The 19057-nt window shown below is 35.5% G+C and overlaps 1 protein-coding gene across 1 annotated transcript in view; it reads right to left on the reverse strand.

The window, feature by feature from the left end:
- The window catches only part of DNAH5 (dynein axonemal heavy chain 5), a 142300-nt gene that overhangs the window by 26364 nt on the left and 96879 nt on the right, over positions 1 to 19057 (reverse strand). Inside the window, 12 exon segments of the mRNA XM_009287950.1 lie at positions 486 to 810; positions 2272 to 2407; positions 2716 to 2853; positions 3766 to 3945; positions 5397 to 5600; positions 8693 to 8869; positions 9128 to 9242; positions 10799 to 11030; positions 11986 to 12253; positions 13034 to 13187; positions 15857 to 15987; positions 18615 to 18778. Coding sequence (XP_009286225.1) covers positions 486 to 810; positions 2272 to 2407; positions 2716 to 2853; positions 3766 to 3945; positions 5397 to 5600; positions 8693 to 8869; positions 9128 to 9242; positions 10799 to 11030; positions 11986 to 12253; positions 13034 to 13187; positions 15857 to 15987; positions 18615 to 18778 — 2224 coding nt within the window.

Raw genomic sequence — 19057 nt, forward strand, 5'->3', positions numbered from 1 at the left:
TTGCAATACTGTCTTCCCTGTATACGTGCAGAATATTTAGCACCTGACATCCATGCTAAGAAAACACAAATTATCAATAATTTCTGACTAAAAGATGATAAAAATATCACGCTGTACATCTTAATTTTTAAACATTTATATGAACCTGCATTAATCACTTATTTGAGGTTTTTTCTAATGCTTATAGTATTCTGCAAACATGCTTCAGCCCTTATCAGACGTTACCCATCCAGCTTATTTTCCAACAGTTTATGTTGTATTAAAATAAATTCATTAAACAAATTGAGTCACTGGTACTAATAAGCTTCAAATGTACATTTTCATATCTAGCCAAATCTCAAATCTACGAAAATATATCCGAGATGTCCTTCATATCCAGACTAGGCATTTTATATAAAAGGCATTTGGCTAAGTATTTTTTGAATCACTGAATTGTAATGTTTTGTGAGCTAAGAGTTTCTAGGCATTATGAAAGCACCAGCATTCCTATTACCTGAAGTTCATTTCTGCCTTCCTTATTTTTAATCCAAATTTTACCCTGTGCCTGTGGATCGATTAACAAAGGATAACGAGATGCTTTAGTGACAATGATTCCATTCTGTATGGATAAGTCATCATTTGGTAATCCCTGCAGGTTCCATTCACTGATAGTTGGAGCATCAGCCAACATTTCTATGAGGTTCAAGTTGTTACCAAAGGGGATTTTCCGGCTTTTCATTTCCTTTTGCCAGTCATTTAATAGCAGACTGCGGAACTCTTGGTTGAAAGGACCAGAATAGGACAGAAAAGCTGTAGCCAAGAGTACATCACCTTAGAGAGAAAAAGGAAGAAAAGAAAACAAAACATTACAATTTTGCCAATTCTATTCATGAATGAGCCGCTTCCTTCTCTAGTTGTTATATGGTTTGGTCAGTAACTGAAGAACACACTTTGACCCATAAAGAAGACAAATCAGCCTTTTCTCAAGGCTCATTACATAGCAAGACAATGCTACATTTCAGCAGGTGCCATGTTTACTTTATCCTTACAATGCAACTGTAGGAATCAAGAGATGGGCATATGGCAGCCAGCCAAGGTCAACCCAACACTCACACACATAACATCATTCCAAACACCAGATTCTGCACAAGCAGGACATGGCAGAATAAACTTACTCGTAAACTTCCAAATCCATCATTTCCTTGCACAATCATGAGAACAGGCTTAAACAATATTTTTGGGGGAGAAAAGAACCTTTATGTAGGAGTACTAATTAAGAACAAATCAATTACAATTATTACTACTACTACTACTAAAAAACTGTAACAATCATCGTTATGGAGGTATTAAGTGTGACAAATTTTAAACTTCTGGTCAGCTTCAAAATTGCCCCCCTAAGTTTCATGACACCATAGTTTGGGTTTTTTGTACCTCTGAAGTAAGAATGCAGGATTCCAAACTGGAGAAGATACTGTACTTTTATACTGAGTACTAATATTTTTTAGACTTTTTCAAGTTATCTATTAAAAAAACATGATGAGTGTGTGGGGAAGGTATTCTGTATTTTTAGTAAGTTAACAATACACATATACATATTATACCAGCAACTAAAATACAACCTATCTACTATAATACAACCTATACAACAGTATCTGCTTTTTACAGCATTTCAAGGCAAAAGTCAGAGAAGACATTTCAAACCACAGTAGACAAGATAAATTTCATTTACTTGATCTAACTAATAAATTCTTTATTACAAAGTACTTTAGTTTCCAAGTGCATATTTATAAAATAAAAACGAACTTCTAAGAAACAAGAGTTCTATGAACATTAGACATTAGTAACTGCATTTGAAAGTATTGATTTCTACATATAAATGTCAGTGCCTGAATATCAGTCTTCCTCTCCTCCATATGTATTCTCAGTTATAGACATTTTATTGGCACTTGCTAACATATCACTCTCTTTGGACTGCTGCCTACAAACATCAGTCAAGTTAAAACATCAGTGTCCCAAGTATGCACTGCATGTTATACATGGCAAGTAAAAGCCCATGCACAGCATACACAGTTACTGTATTATTTTATTTGTTTTTTAAATATGAACTTTAGTCTCATATTGTATTTTTTACCTAGCAGTGCTTTAGCAAGAGAATTAATAACACCCTCATTTTAGCAAGAAGGAAGCTAAGCTACAAAGGAAAAGTTTGAAATTTCAAATGTTTTCAGTTTCACTACCCATTACAACTCAAGTGACTAACTTTCAAGTTCAAAGGTGTGGACAAAAGCTTACCCACTAGCCTCTTGGTTTGCATGGCAAATTCTTTACTCTGCTCTGTCCACCTCTCTTTTTCACCTGCTAAACCACTTATAAGACTTGAGGCAGTTTGCATTTTATGACGGCAACGCTCAGCATCTTCAAGCAAAGTCTAGAGAAAACCATACACCAAGAAATACAGTTTACAGTCATGTATCTGATAGGCCAGAAAAATCTCTACATCTAATTAAACCAGTAGTTAAACAACAGCTCAAAAATATATTCTCAAACACTTATATCACCATGTAGAGAAGGAGGGAAAGTGGGATGGAAAAAACATATCAAGATGAACTATCAACATCTGTCATAAATGCGATCAACATCCTTTCCAAGGAATAATTGGAGAGAGAAATTGAGAGAATGCATTATGTTTTCCTTGAAATAAGGGCGGCAACTTCTTTTCTGTGAAGAGCAGTTCACCTGTTTTTCTCTCATTGCTTTTTCATACTCTGCCTGCACAATATCTAATTCTTCTTGCTTGGCACCCAGTTCTTCTTCAGCTTTCTGCAGATCCAGCATAGCAGTAGTTAGGCGATTCTCCTGGATTGCTAAATTAGCCTATGAAGCATACAAATATAAAAGTGTATTCATACCTACAACATCTCAAAGCATTTGCTATAATGTATCTCAAAGAATTTTACTGTACTACATTTCAAAATCAAACTGCTTAGTAGAGATTTCATCACTCATTAAAACCTTTTATTTGAATTTTACAACAAACTAACTCCTTATTGCAGGTAGCTGCAGTTAAGCAGTTGGTCTAACATCAATTAGAAAAAATAATTATAAAAACTTCTGGGAATACCAGCCATTCCCCATCTGACACAAAAGTTAATCTGATCTGACCTGCAAAAAAGACTGGTGCCACTAGAAGCCTATTTGATTTCTCCAACCAATATGCTTTGTCTAATGAAAAACACTACCTCTAACTACAAATCTTGCTTCCTTCTCAGTCATTCCTATTATAAATACAAGCTATTCTATGTTAAAATCATGTTTGACCATGTTCTTCCTGACTTTCATTTTTACCTTTTAACAACTATTTAGGCCTGTTTTTCTCTAAATAACACTGATGAAGAGACTCTGTACAGTCTTCTTATGAACTGAGATCCCGAACATTAAAAGAACCAGATCTCTAGTTTTTTCCTACTGAATTCTTATTTAAGGTAAAGCAATTGCAATAGTGAATTAAACTAGATGAAGGTTGCTTCAACACCATTCAGAAGGGGCACACAGGCATAAAACTGCACAATCTCTTTCATAATTTTGACAACTTACAAGTGGTAGTACATTTGAAATATATTTTACTGTAGAGTTACTATTTTCTAGATAATAAATTCCTACAGAGGCATGTACCAGTTGGAATAAGGCAGCTGATGTTTCCAGCAGATGAAATCCTCAAGTGCACACAGGTGGGGAGGAGAGGGAGCAAAGGGTGTTTGTGTGCCTCCCACTGATTAACAGACTTACCTTTAAAGGTAATACTTCTTTGTTGATGGAAAAAAATACAGCCATAGCTTTGGTCCATGAGCAAAGGCCAGCAACATTCCCACATACTCTCTTAGCTGTCTCAATGTTGTAGTCCACCATTTCAAAATACGGGCTCAAAAGTTCTACCACTTCTTCATTAATTGTGTCCTTTGGAAATTGCTAAAAAAAAAAAAAAGTGCAATATACATAATGTATGTAATATATGGAAACTATACATTTATGTATTTTAGCGCACACAGAACACTACCAAGATCACAAATGTTACTTACAAACAGCTAATATGAAGTTCTCTGTCTCATGCATCTTTGAGAGCTTGCCAAAGTCATTCCACTCTGTTCTATATTCTTACAAAATGGAAAAAAGTTTGCCTTCATTTATGATCATTGCTATCTTACACTATCCATTACCATTACACAGCTAATTGTTGATACCAAATATCACTGATAACCTGCTTGAAATTCCGTTTTTCTTAATACTGAATAAGTAACTTAATAACCTTCAAAAAGAAAAGGAAAAGCTTAGCTCTAGTTCATAAGCATACATTCTACAAGACAGTCCTTTCAAAGGGCAAGCCAGCTATCTTCTCCTTAAATTACCTTATCTCATTAGTGGAATGTGTTTCAACTTTAAGAATTTATTTTGACCCTCTCTTTTCTCCAAAAAACCTCCCTTCCATTTTTCATTCCCAAAAGCTCTCAATTTTCACCCTCAATTTTATTTTGATGGTCAAATATTTTATATAAGTTTGGTCTTTTTTAAAGATTTATTTACAAGGTATAATGAAAGTCCATCACTGATGAACTTGAAAACTAGCTGTTTCCCTGAAGCACAAATAGGTTTATTCATGCACAAGCAATAAAATGTTGAAGCCTTTCAGTAAATTAAAAATCCTCACGAGTAGATGCAATGTGAATACTACATAAACGGCATCCATGGCACTACCAACCATACAAAGTTGGTCAGGCCTGCCATCTGTGATTTCCCACTGGACCAGAGACAGATTAAGTAAACGCCTCAAAATACAGAAATCAGAGATAATAACATCCGGTGGGGCAGGACAAGGTACAATTTATTCTGAGTAGATTAATCATAATATTATTAGTTTAAATTATTAACAGGGATTTATTCACCAGTTACTCTTCCTATTTCCCTAGACATATGCTATGGAGCTGAAAATCCCAAATTTCAAAAAATTTCAATTTTGCACATCCTAATAATCAACTATTCTTTTGCAAGCCACTGCACATGTTGCAATGCTGAAAATTAACGAAAAGTTAGGTACCAGAAAAAAGATGTTTTCTATCAGCTTTAATGAAACAGATAAGTCATGGCTATTCAAACCAAATGCTTAAAGCTTTGAATCATTTGTCACTGAAAGGAATTTCATTACCTTACTTAGGAGAAACTATAATTGATTTATGACCTGACTTTGCCAGAAGGATTCAAGTTTATTTCATTATGACATACTTATTTTTAAGCCCTTAACATTTCAGATCTATTGTGTGTTTGATTCCCCTTGCACATTCGTTCTCTTATGAACACCAGAGAAAACACTGTCCCTTATTTTCTTAAATTAAAAAAAAAAGTCAAAAAGAAGGTTGCACAAGCACCTGTAGGTTCTGTAAGAAGTTCCCTGCTGTCATCAGTTTCAAAGATTCTTGCCATGATGGGATGGCACAGCATTTTTCCTGATCAATTTTCACATTGTTAACTTTTCGCTGGAAGAGCAGTAACACACAGTCCATGATACGCATAATGAGGTGAGGAGGTCGACCCAGCGTACGGACAGTGGCAATATCTGCAGGTTTTATTGTCTATGAATTTAAAACAAAGGGTAAAGCAATTACTGTTATTGTTTATTTAATAAGACACAGAGCACAAGCTCACCAACAGTATTAATCCATTGGAGAAGAAAAAAATTATTTTTGGTTGAAAATAATTTTACCCCTAAAAAGCATGAAGCTAGAAGGACCCTCAGATTTTTCACTACTACCTCCTAGCAACTACTAGGAAACCTCAGCTCAGCTACCTCTGCAGTAGAGCCTAAAAGCTTAAAACTACCATGCACATTTTTGATAAAACAAAGAGAAAAACAGAAACATCTTGAAATTTTACTGATTTTTTTTAAAATGCAAACCTATTGACCAGAAACTGAGTCTAGAAAGGAAAATACATTCTGTTGATATTTGGCCAATGAAGGTGAATTAAGGAAACCAGTGAGAAGGCCTGACACACATACAGATTTGCACCTTCTCATGCATCTTACTGGGAATGTTCCTGTTGTAGAAGCAGGCCTGCGAGAAAAACAAGTAAATTGTAATAATGTATGAAAACCTAGGCCCTATTAAGTAAGGCCAAGTAAGCCTATGGTGCAAATCTAATACTGTAACTCATAACTCTAGTGTACATCATGAATCAAAAAGGACTATCAGAAAAGTCTACTGAAGATGTCTCCTTAGAGAAGCACTGATTTGAGCAGTAGTGCATACTGCACCACATACAGAGCAAAAAAACACTGAAACATGGTAACTGCTGATGGGCCCGCTCCTATAACAGACATAACTTGGATCAGAAGCTTTGCTTATTCACAGGCAGTTTAATCAGCCTGAGTACATGACAGTGACAAACAGTAAGCAACAGGTTATTGCAGGAGTTATGATACCTTGCTTCTTGCCTAGCACATGCCTCACTGAGAATTCATAAAGGAAGATTTTAATTACTTTTGATTATACTTCAAGAAAGGGATTGTAAATTATCGCAGATTATCCTGTTCAACTTCCTTCTGCCTGCCTTTTGTTTCCCTTCAATATTTTGCTGCCCATTGGGTTCAGTGTGCACCTGAAAATTCAGCAGTTTTTCCAGATATCTGTGTGGAAACTTTAACCAGTGTTTCTCAGTGACTTTTAGGAAATTCAGCCCAGCCTTTTTTGCTCCATCCAAATTGTGGCAACAGTTGCATTTAATTTCCATTTATTTATTTACTTACTTCTAGTTGTGCATTTAATGTGCCATTTTTATTGCAGGGCAAAGTGCAACTAAGTTTTATTGAACTTTGACAATTCTTATTCAAACTTTAAAAAATTAATCTCACTATGTTTAAAAATGCTTATAAGCTGTTCTGTACCTATGTGTCTCTTAAGATAGCATTTAGCAGTCCTAAAATACGTAGAAAAATGGAGCGAAATAACCAACCACAGTTTTTTTTTTTAATCTGGGAAATGACCTTTGTATTTATCAAATATTTTAATAGACATTTGTCTACATTGCAAACAGAATTCCATTCTAGGAATCCCTAGAGGGAAGTTTGCAAATCCATAATGATTGTGAGATTCATGTTTTGAAAGATGCAGCCCTATACAGACTCATACAGAGAATTTTCTTGTTAAAGGAATTTCTGAATAAATGAATGCATGCTGATAGGCTTGCTTTTATGATAGTTTTCCTTTCCCCTTTAGGCACAGGCAAAGCAATTTATTATAGCAAATGCAAGAATTTCAAGATTAAGCCCAACCACCTGTCCCCACTGTGAAGTCTCACAATAATGCTAGTGTAGCTTTTCCTTAAAATCAGATTTTCATTTATTAGAATCCAAAATTTCAAGAAGAGCAGTATTGTTTTGGTTTGGTAATTTTAGCCAAAACCAGAAAGTAAGCTGTAATAAGATGCAGGACAGGACACAGGACACTGGTGCTCTTGTCATACCTCAGACACTGCCGAGTTAGCATTGTTTGTTTATGCACTTGTCAGAATGCTTGCCTACCTCTGGGTTTTATTTTTTTTTACATTCCTCCTATAGCTAAGTATCAGAATCTTATGATCCAGACCTGCTCTCTTACTCCACTCTTTTCAGCTGTCATGCCATCAGCCTTCATTTAAACATTTCCACTCTGCCCTTCAAGAATCCTGGCAGTCAGAGATTGTTAAGCACTTCTCCCTCAAAGTGAAGTCATACATTCAGGAGATCCATGAAAATTTGTTTATACTAGATTTTGAAGACTTTGATTTGAAGGAACATCACAATAGTCTTTAACCATCACAACTGTTGGCAGCCTCTCAAGTAGAAAGGAAAACCTTCCAGTAAACAACCTTTGAGATTTATCTATCCTTCAGGTTTTTCCTTCATTCTTTTCTGTCTCTTGAGATGCCAGCTCCCTGCCAGCCTCCAGTATTAGGTTTACTTCAGATCCCACTACTGCTGCTCACAACAGAGATGCCTTGAGGAACATGCTCTTATAGTCAGCTGAACAGACATTAAAAAAAATACTACGCAAGATCAACAAAAATTAATCTTTTTTCATCACTAATGATGCGTCACGTAAAGATATGGGCACAGTGTTATCACTCTATTATAAAAGCTTTACAAAAAAGAGTATGTTGAAAGACATGAAGTCCCATGGCGAACGCCAGAAATCTGGGTAATGCCACAACTCATAAGAAAAAAGAAATTTTTTTTGAAGAAGGCAGAAATCACTGGATCAGCAAACCTACTCAAAATGCAATCCATTGGTGAAAACTGAAAATAAAACAGGAGGTTTAGATTTGGATAGAATTACAACTGTTTCTACACGGAAGGCACTTCACTCATTGCACACAAGCTGCTTTATAACAGTATCAACATTCAGTTACTGGTCTAACATCAACCTGCAGGACATCATATATCAACTATAGTTTCAAATGAAAGTTAAAACTTGCCCTTTTCTGAAAAACTGCCTATTTTGGGTTTGGTACTCAGGTGGAAAAAGAAAAACAAAACTGAACCTAAAAAGCCTGAAAATATGTGTATTTATTTGCATACATTTTCTGTCAACTGATGAGTTATATGATGCACCTGCAATCTTATATTTGTTTTCAAAGAAGCCCATCTTCTAAGAGGTAAAATAATGTTATACATGGTCCAAGTACTAACCTGTAAGGCTGCTTCTGCCTCTTCCAAAGCAGGCTTAGCAGCTTCCAACTTCTCTTCAGCAATGGCTTTGTCCACTGAGATACTGTCTACAATAGCTTGAGCTTTGTCTTTCACTTTCTGAACTTCACCCTTCACCTTCTCAGCAGCCTGTGCTTTTACAGTAACTTCTTTCAATACCTAGAATGTGAGAAAACCCACATGCCAAATATTAAAGAAAACATCTAGTTGGAAGAATGTATTAATTTTTGTGGTAAAATTTTATCTGTTGAATTCCAGAACCAGAAAACTCAAACAAGATGACTTTCATCACTGTTGTAAGTTTCCAAGATCCCTTTTTTCCAACACTTAACTTCCTTTTACTTGATTAATCTTTTCAAAATAGAATAAAAAGAGCAAAAAAACCAAACAGCAATACACTTTGAAGGCTGTACATACCATGTCGGCTTTTTCATTGGCAATTTGAAGTTCCTTTTCTTTCACCTCCAGCTCTCTGCTTAGAGCAGCCACTGACTCAGAGGCCTCTTTCAATTTTTCCAGTCCAGTATTCATTCTGGAGTTAAAAAGCAAAATAAGAAGCATGTAATTCCCTATATAATTTACACCCCGCTTTCCAAATTATTCCATCAATAGAATGAATCACATCAATCAGAACAAACACTAGCAAAAGAGGTTTTACACCAAAAATAAAACTTGTACAGGAACTTTCACGCAAGTGTCCAGTGTCTTCAGAATCAAGAAAGCGAACAATAAAGAATTACATAAAGGGAGTCTGTGGCTTGAAATTTTACCCATTTCTAACTCAAACAGTATGCCTTTATCATTGCATAAAAATCCTATACGTTGGTTCCATATATGTCACTGTCCCTGTTGAGCTCCAACCTGATGCTCAAAGGACTGAGTTCTATACAGCAGAAAGCATTTTACGATCACTAGAATCGTAACTATTTCTTGTTTGAAGAGGATATTGAAAAGGTTAATAAAATCAAAATATTGAAATCAAGACCAACCAAAAGAGAGTAACAGAAAAAGAGCATTGAGATAACACTTTTCTCATTCAGCATTAAAATGCCCCTTCAACAGTGCTTTTTGTCTATCAAAATGTAAGGCCTCACTCGGGACTTTCCAGACAAGTTTAAGTGGCCTCTACAGAGGCTGCTACTGCAAAGGCTAAGCAGTACTTGGACAGCTAAACAAATACAGGGCAACAGATAAAGAGTAACACCTGCCAAAGCAATTCAGACCATGCAACTAAGGTTAAGTGACACAAATTGACATGCATGAACTAATCTGGTACATTTGAGGCATCAGAAGGTAGAAAACAGGACCAGACCTTTCTGTTTTACAAGTCTTCACCCATAACTCTATTTGGCTTTGAAGCCAAAGAATATTTCAAAGTGAAATAAACTAGTTTGAGTCTTTCTTAAAGGCTTCCAGCTCTTTGTGCCAATCTGTCAAAATTGAGATCACAGTTTTTCTTAAGGGTAATACCAATTGATACACCAAATGCTAATTTTACATTCTATTTGAGTATTTCTGACATGAAGATAAATCTGCAAATAGACTTCATTAGTTTAATAAAGTATCTGAAAAGGAGAATGAATATATCAAAACCACTTTAAAAATCTACAAGTAAAAAGCTCAGCAGCCTAAATTAGGCTCTATGATCACAAAACCAAAAACGCCACGGGTATTTCTTACATGTTCATATCAGGAGGATGCAACTGTGTAGCAAGAAAACAAAATTTGCTCTCTGGTAAATTAAATGCTATTGTGAATATATTATGAAATTACATGTAGATGGTTTTTTTTTACTCGCTAAAAATACACGGGAATAATTTATATTCACTTTTTCTCCCACTACCTTACTTTTTCATACATCACTACCCTTTTTGCCCCTCCAAAAATATATAGTCTTTAACTTACATGCCAAAAGCAACTATAATATTTGGTCAAGTTACACTTTTACACAATTTTAGATAATTCGGAAAAAAAAATTATCCTTTTGCTGTGCAAAGAGACAAGCCACGCATTGAAACGAAGCGTATTAGAATATACCTATCTGGGGAAGAAAACTACAGAAAGACAGTAGTAAACTGACCAGTTTACCTGTTTGCTAACGTCTGCACTTCAGCATGCTTTTCTCTGTATGTGGTTTTATATCCCTGAATAAAGGACAGGTAGGATTTGGGAGTCACATGTGTACAACGTCTGTATCTTTGAAAGTAATCAGAACACTTCTCTGCCACTCCATCCTGGAATGAGCCCATACACTGCACAATTTCCCTCTTTGTATCAGCAGTGCAGTCCATATCAAATGAGGACAGGAAATGTTCAGATACTTAGGAAAGAAAGAAAAACATAACTGTAAGTAAATATTCAGGAAAAACTCTTAGCTTATAAACAAGGCAATATAAAGGCTACATACCATGACAAAGGGAAATATTTCATCTAATTAAATCTTCATCTGCCATTGATCTGTGCACCACTTACTCACATATATTTGGCTCAGTATGTGGCTGAACTTTAAATAGCATTTTATTTTTAACATTTCACAATCCAATATGTGGTCTACTAAAGGATGGTATTGATTACACCAGGCAATAGTTGCAAAGCAGGAAACACCTCTGGAAGTAAAGTCTTTATACAATGTTACTGGCAATCTGAGATTCATTTTCTTGACATCTTCTATAAATTTTATTTAAAATGTAAATACTAATTATCAACCAACTTATTGACAGCTGTGGCATGGGAAATGCTTTCACATTGCATCAAGAAGATATTATGTCAGCTTTCACCCAGCTTCCAAAACCCCAGTCTTCTTTACTCACTCTCCACCATCAGATCCTTAACATTATTCCACAATTCTCAGTAAAAAGTATCGCCAAGGGTCTGGTATTCTTTCACCTCCAAAGTGTGCAACTGCTTTTTCTCTCTGAACCTGTCTAACTGCCAACTACCAGGGATTGAGTAATCACAGCCTTCATCTGTATGCCTGATCACAGGCACAGTCGCTAATAATCACTTTCTTTAGTAGTATTTTGCCTTCTTTATTAACGCCTTTAAGCCATCTTCAAGGGGAATTTTTCCTCAAACCATGTTCAAAGCCTTTCCTCTGTTAGAAATATTTAAACAGTTTAATACAGCAAGCTTTACAGAAGAAAACATCTATATCAAATTTTAGAACCAAGTAAGTTTCTTCTGCCAGCATGCTAGCAAAATTCAAAGCAATTAAAACAACTTAATGACCACCAATCAGAGAATTAAATATCTGCAAAGACAAAACCTACACCTACCTGCCACTAGAGCATCCTTAGGCCATCGGCTGAACCAATCTATAGTACATCCAGAAATGAGAGCAGGGAACTTCAGGACCCTATTTCGGAATTTTTCACCTACTGGTGAAAAGCAAAGAACCACGTGAAGGTTCTGATGGACTCTGGTCATGAAGTAGTCATACAGAACCTCACTGCTTGGAGGTCTACGCGGATGTTCCTTTTTGAAGGTGGGTATGAGGTCAGTAACGATCTCATCCACTTCATCACGTGCAAATAAGTTTGACACCTTTGAGAAAAAGGAAGATTTTTTTCACACATTATGAGATTCAAAATAGAGTATATAGCACAAGGTTCATTTAATAGATAGTATTTCAGGAAGGGACATACATTTCAGACCCTGAAGTTATTAGGACCCACCCCACTCCTTTAAACCAGAACTTTTACTGAAGTGATTCCATTAAACACACGGAAATCTAACTTGCTGTAAAAGTAAAACCCACACTCCCATGTGAACAACAAAGAATCCATGTATACTGGCTTTGCTTTCTTCTCTTAATATTCTAATAACTAGTAGAAATTACCCTGAAACACATCCCTGAAATAATTAATAAATAAATAAATAAATAAATAAAAACAATAAAAGCTATCCCATCCATTCTGGACATAAATTTACCATACAAAAACTAATGGTACACTAATGAGATATTTAATTTAACAGCCAATTCTGTTAAACTTCAGTGATGTTCCCCAAGTCTCAATTTTTTTTAAGCTATTCTCATGTCCATGACAGCTTGTCAACACATTTAAAAGGGTCTGACCTAGACAATTTCTCTGTATGCAATGATGATGCTCATTCTTAATTTTACAATAGCTTTGTCTCACTCTAACCTAGTATAATGGATTGCTTCCATTTTATATAATACTGTAATGATAAAAAGCACTTGAGTTTCAGTTTGTGAAAGTGTGCCCCTTGACATATAAATTAATATTCAAATAAATTTGGTTATTTTACTTCAGAATTATAAAATTAAAAAGGCAGAAAAACAACCATGAGAAGGCATCTTACTTCTCCTGATGATAAAACATTGTTCAGGTATTCCAAGAAAGACTCATCTTTGATCTCATTGTCTGTAAAAAGAAAACAGATGCCTTTCCCTTGCAGTCCTGCTGTTCTGTACAAGAGTTTCAAATCTTCCATCAAGTTTAAAGTGTTGTATGATCTACAAAAAATAGTAGTACTATTATTCATTCCTTTTAAAAAGGGCTTCCGGTTAAAAGAAGAAGAACAAGCAAACTTAAGTAAGAAACAGTCTCTTGGAATTTAAGGAAAAAAGGTGCCAAAGTCCAGGAATTTTCATTTAGATTAGGAGGAAAGACATAGCTAATTTCAAAGTCTCACATTAAATACCTATTCCATTCTTCTCTTTCCTGCTCTCTTTTTCACCTCCCAGTCCAATGAAAAAGTAAAAAAAAAAAAAAAAATTAAAAAAACCCCCACAACCCTACACCCCAAACCTACCAAAGAAGTCAAAAACAACAACAAAATAAACCCCAAACCTGAAGTCTTAAGCACGCTATTCATTTCTCTTTTGCTACAAGAAGTGAAAAGACAGACAGGTGTTGTCTCACAGGATTTTGTCATGTGCTGGGTGAAATAAGATACTTTAGATTTTATTGACTAATTAAAAAACTCAAACTAGTTGGCCCTTCTGGTGAAAGTCATCACCAATGGTGGCACTCACAGTTTTACAAAAAGGAAAGAGAGCAGCAGCAAACTAAGAGATTAAAAACATAAAAATTGTTAGACAAGGTGTGGTGGGTTGACCTTGGTGTTTGCAGAGTTGTTTCTCTCACATATTCTCACTCCTCTCTCCCGGCTCCTGTTGCACAGCAGTTTTTTTTCTCCTTCTTAAATATGTTATCATAGAGGAGCTACCACCATTGCTGATGGGTTCAGCCTTGGCCAGCGGCGGGTCCATCTTGGAGCCGGCTGGCATTGGCTCTATCGGACATGGGGGAAGCTTCTAGCAGCTTCTCACAGAAGCCACCCCTGTAGGCCCCCCGCCGCCGAAATCTTGCCACGCAAACCCAATACACAGGGTTACACTGGAAAGATCTCTCTGGCTGGATAAAGGAGTGCAATAAAAGCTGAGGTTTCTAGGATGCCCACTGGGAATTAAAACAGAGAAGTGATTGCATGCAACTTTATTAAGCGTTTCTTATGTAACCATAATGATCTCATGTATGACCTGAAAAATCAGAAATTATACAATAGTTCCTCATTACTAGGGAGGAGCTCAGGAAATAAATACATTGGGTTTACAATTTTTTTCTTGATGATTAAGAATATAATTTTTCGCATTTCAGCAAAGATATCATAATCACCAAGATAAGGTTCCATACATGTGTTTATAAATAAGACATTTCAAAAGCAAAGACACCACTAAAATTAGAAATGGACACAGAGAAGACACAAATATTCTATGCCCTTCTGTTTCAGCTGCAGGGGGAAATAATGATTGGAAGAGTTATTCAGTTCATTACTCAAAATTAGACAAAAATACTGACCTGAAAAAAATACTTTGTTATAAACATTGAGTTAGTAATATGACTATCATCCACCTTGGTGAACTAAACGAAACCATTTGAAATCCAACAATTATTATCTTTAAAAAATCATGAAAAAAGAAATTTTGTATTAACAAAGGGCAAACCATTCTATCCACAAAAGATTCAAATTTCTTCCCAGAGGTATTTTGGCAAAAATTATTAGATGTGTTTTAGATAAACACTTAAGGTTAGAAAAGCTGACTATCATCCACCTTGGTGAACTAAACGAAACCATTTGAAATCCAACAATTATTATCTTTAAGAAATCATGGAAAAAGAAATTTTGTATTAACAAAGGGCAAACCATTCTATCCACAAAAGATTCAAATTTCTTCCCAGAGGTATTTTGGCAAAAATTATTAGATGTGTTTTAGATAAACACTTAAGGTTAGAAAAGCATGGAGTTTAATTTTATCAATCAGATTACACTTCTACACTTGCTTCTTGACCCACTTGGAGAACTCCAAGGGGTTTGTAAGGCAGGATTATGTTTTATCAGAATCTTTGACGAGTCTTTCCTAAAATCATGTTTATTCAAATTTTCACTCAGTCTATTCTTCATCATAGTTTCTTTAATTCATCTAGTACACACATTGGGTTTACAAGCCTTCAGGTGTAAGGATTCTCCAGATCTTTTCTGGACTTTTTTTTTTCATGGGCTTTATATAGGCCTTCTTATGATCCTCAGGTGCCAAGAGGCACTCATATTCTAAAATATTCAGAGAAAGATTTGTAATTTATTTTTTATAACTTTTGTGAGTTATTCTGAAAGAAGCCATATTGGGTTGAATAACATGTAATAAGGCAAGATATACTTGGAAAAGACTGTCAAAATACTGACATATACATAAGATCTACCAAATTAATGGGCAGGGATGAAGATTCCACCTCCTCACGCAGGTGTTATTTCAAATATTACAAGATAAACTCATGAAGGCATTACGGATAAATAGCACCTACAAATACTTTCAGTACAGTTTAGTGTACTGTGTAAAGACAGAGTAAAGATAAATTGACCCTGCCAATATTCCTTCTCATTCTGTGAAACACACAAAACAGTTTACTACTCCAAAGATGGTAAAAGCTCAGACTTACTATAGAATATCAAGCAAATTTAGTAAGTCTCAAAGGATTTTCATGTCTTTTCACTCCAGGCAACAGTGCTCAGCTTATGTTAAGCTTGTTCTTTCTCCCACTGCAGAGACTGGGAGCCTGTTTTATTTATACGAAGAGTTCAAACACAAAGTACTTATTTACTTAAATTTTAATTAATGCTCACCTTGTTAGCATTATCTGGAATGTATCATAGCCAGCTATGAAAGATGCCAGTCTTGTCAAGCTCTGCTTTCCTGAGCCTCCAACTCCAACTAAAAGAGCATTTCCATGAGGAGTGCGAATCACCCGAGAAATCTGTGTAAGATCACAGTCATTTAGTGCTACAATGTGTAAAAGTTACACACCCAAAAATCCTATGCTACTGCAGTAATAAAGTTATATCAGAAATGCAGAACGAATGGAAGTTTTAAGGTTTAATTAAGGGATTCTATATTGCTATTAATATATTCTGTGGACATTTGCACTTTGCAATATTTTCTGCAAACCTTACAATAGTATAGTAACCACTTGATTCCATCACTGTGAACTTTCAATTATCAGTAGAATTGCATCTCATACTTCCAAGAAGCACAAGTAAATCTCAACTGTGATTTGTTAGTGATGTGCTATCATAGCACGACAGATTATTAAAATTGGGAAGGAAATAATAATTTCCCCAATACCATACCCTTTGGACAACTTTAGCAAGACTCATCTCTCCAGGCCTCTTCATTGTGACCAGAAAGACAAGTTGTCCCAGGCATGTTAAATTCAGGAGAAACAGTCTCCAATATTCTCTGCCGCAGGTAATAATACTGCCTTTAAAATCAAGCTTCTTAAGCTTCTAGTTTACTTGATTATAAAAATGCACACAGTATGAATATTTGGTCACAATGGAACATCTCCCAGGTAGATCTCCTTTTCTTTCCCATTTCATTATTTATCTTTTAAAGCAAAAGGCAGTAGTTACCTACTACTCCACATTTCCCTTCAATTCAGGACAGTGCAATGTAAACAAACAGACCCTTTGCAATTTAGAGCAAAAAAATTTTCAGCACTAACTATGAACTGCATGCAGCACCCACAGCCAAAACACAATGCCAAGAAATCTGAAACAGGTAGAAGATGTTACCTGATGCTGAGAAAATATGACTTTAAGCACAGGAGACAAACTTGCTCCACACGCCATCAGTTGCACATGGACAGATTGTCATAGTATACAGAAGAGCCTACATTAATTTCCAGAACAGCATGAAGCCACTTGCCTCTCAAAGGCAAGGTAATCCAACCAGCCGGTTAGCAGCTGATCTCCTCTGCACAAGCAATGATGCAGAGTATTGGCTCCTATTCTCTTTATTATCTTGAACATCCCTCTGATTCCCCTAGAATTCCATCATGCCAATAAGCAGCCTGGGATACCTATTTACTTGCCTTTCCTCTAACATACTTTCTTTCAAGTTGCTAAAAATAGTCATGTCAATCTCCTGCAGTTTTAAACCCATGTATTTTACATATTGAATGCAATGTACTTGCTACTTTTCATAGGTTAATGTTTTATAAGCAAAGATAAAATCAAGTATGAAGGCTTGATATTAAGCATACTTAGTATTTAACCAGAGAAAGAAAAATATATTTGCACACCACCCTTGCAATATTGCTGATCACTTCATTTATGGCTACTAGATCTTTTCCAGACAGAGGCACACAAGCTGTAAATTGGAAGCTTTGCTCTCTAAGATATTCCTCAGCTTTAACTCATTCAAGTCATACTATGTCAGCTCAGATTAGGCATTACTTTAACTGTGCTTACCTAGCTTTCCCTTAGAAACTGTCTCAAGTCTAGCTAATGCATAAAGCTCAGACCTGCACAGCTGTAAATGCTGCTTTCAAGAATATGGGATCAAAGAAGCACTATATATTCATTTTATCCAAGTGAAAGTTAAGATAATGTTTCAGGTATTTACCATCTAGCTACCCAAAGAAGAGATTCCTGAAGAGAGGTGGCTCTTCAGTGAATGAAAAAAAAAAAAAAAAAATTTTTTTTTTTTTGGCTGGATCCTGAATTTATATAGATTTTTTTACTAGGTATAAACCAGAAACTTGTTAGTGAGTGTGATGATGATTTAACAATTTTCCTAAAGAAATCCACAGCAGAACATCATGCATTTTGCAGAGAAGACCTTAAAAGAAAGGGACTAATTTTGTGAAATTACAAGAATCCACCCCAAAACTTTGAAAACTGCAGATGCAATGTGTTTGTCAACTATAATTAAATTTAACTAGTTTTGATATTTATTATATGATTTGTCAGCATGGTACAATCCAATATTCAGTTCGTAATAATTTATGATAAGAAATACAGATAACCTCACTGTGCAACTGAGAAACAATAGGTGGTTTTGTTTAAAAAAAAAAAAAGGTTCTCCTTTGTATGAAGTCTATTCTGTGTGGACAATCCTATCAAGCTGTGCTGTGCTAAAAATTATGGTCAGCTCCAATCCACGTTCAAAATACTTTTAAAAGAAGTGAGCATACTGTGGATCTACAAAGGAATTTTGCACTACATTTATTCCTACTCTTCTGTGTCTACTCCTTCATAAGCAACCAATTATGTCCTAACCTGAATTTCATTTGACTCATCCCAAAGAGAGGAAGGGCTCTCAGAAGAATTAACAAGGAAGGTTGAAATAGAGTTAGAATAGTTAGGACCATGATCCCACCAGACATAAAAGATAGATATGAAAGAATAGTTCCACCTGGTGCATTTTCAGAAAAGTTGAGTTTTAATACCTAGTCACAGAGTGACAGACAAAATATTTGCTAGCAATAAATTACTTTCTTCAGTTTTAGAAGTAATTTACCTTGATTCGTGCATATCTCCACTCAGGTGCTGAGGGCAAGTGAACAACAACAACAGCAAATGCAATCCAGTAACACTATACCTTGACTAAATGAATCATAGCATCCTCAAAGAAAACCATGTCCATTCCAGTACCACGGACGTTCTCATTGTATGTTTGCAAAAACATATTTAAACGATTCCGTAGCTGATGAAAGGAGTAAATTGGCTCATAGATTTTGGGAATATCTTCCTCTGATTTTTCACCTAGAACAAAAAGTAAGTAACCAAACCTTAGCAGTTTAAATGACTGATGAAGGCTCAATGTGGGGATGAGTAAGTGAAGGTAATTAGAAGTCTCTTTAACCACCCAGAACTAGGTTTATTATACATAATATTACATATTTGATGTTGTCCTGGTTTCGGCAGGGATAGAGTTAATTTTCTTCCTAGTAGCTGGTACAGTGCTGTGTTTTGGATTTAGGATGAGAACAATGTTGATAACGCATGGATGTTTTAGTTGTTGCTAGGTAGTGCTTACACTAG

Source organism: Aptenodytes forsteri, unplaced genomic scaffold, assembly GCF_000699145.1.
Source record: "Aptenodytes forsteri isolate BGI_AS27 unplaced genomic scaffold, ASM69914v1 Scaffold27, whole genome shotgun sequence".
NCBI classification, from domain to species: domain Eukaryota; kingdom Metazoa; phylum Chordata; class Aves; order Sphenisciformes; family Spheniscidae; genus Aptenodytes; species Aptenodytes forsteri.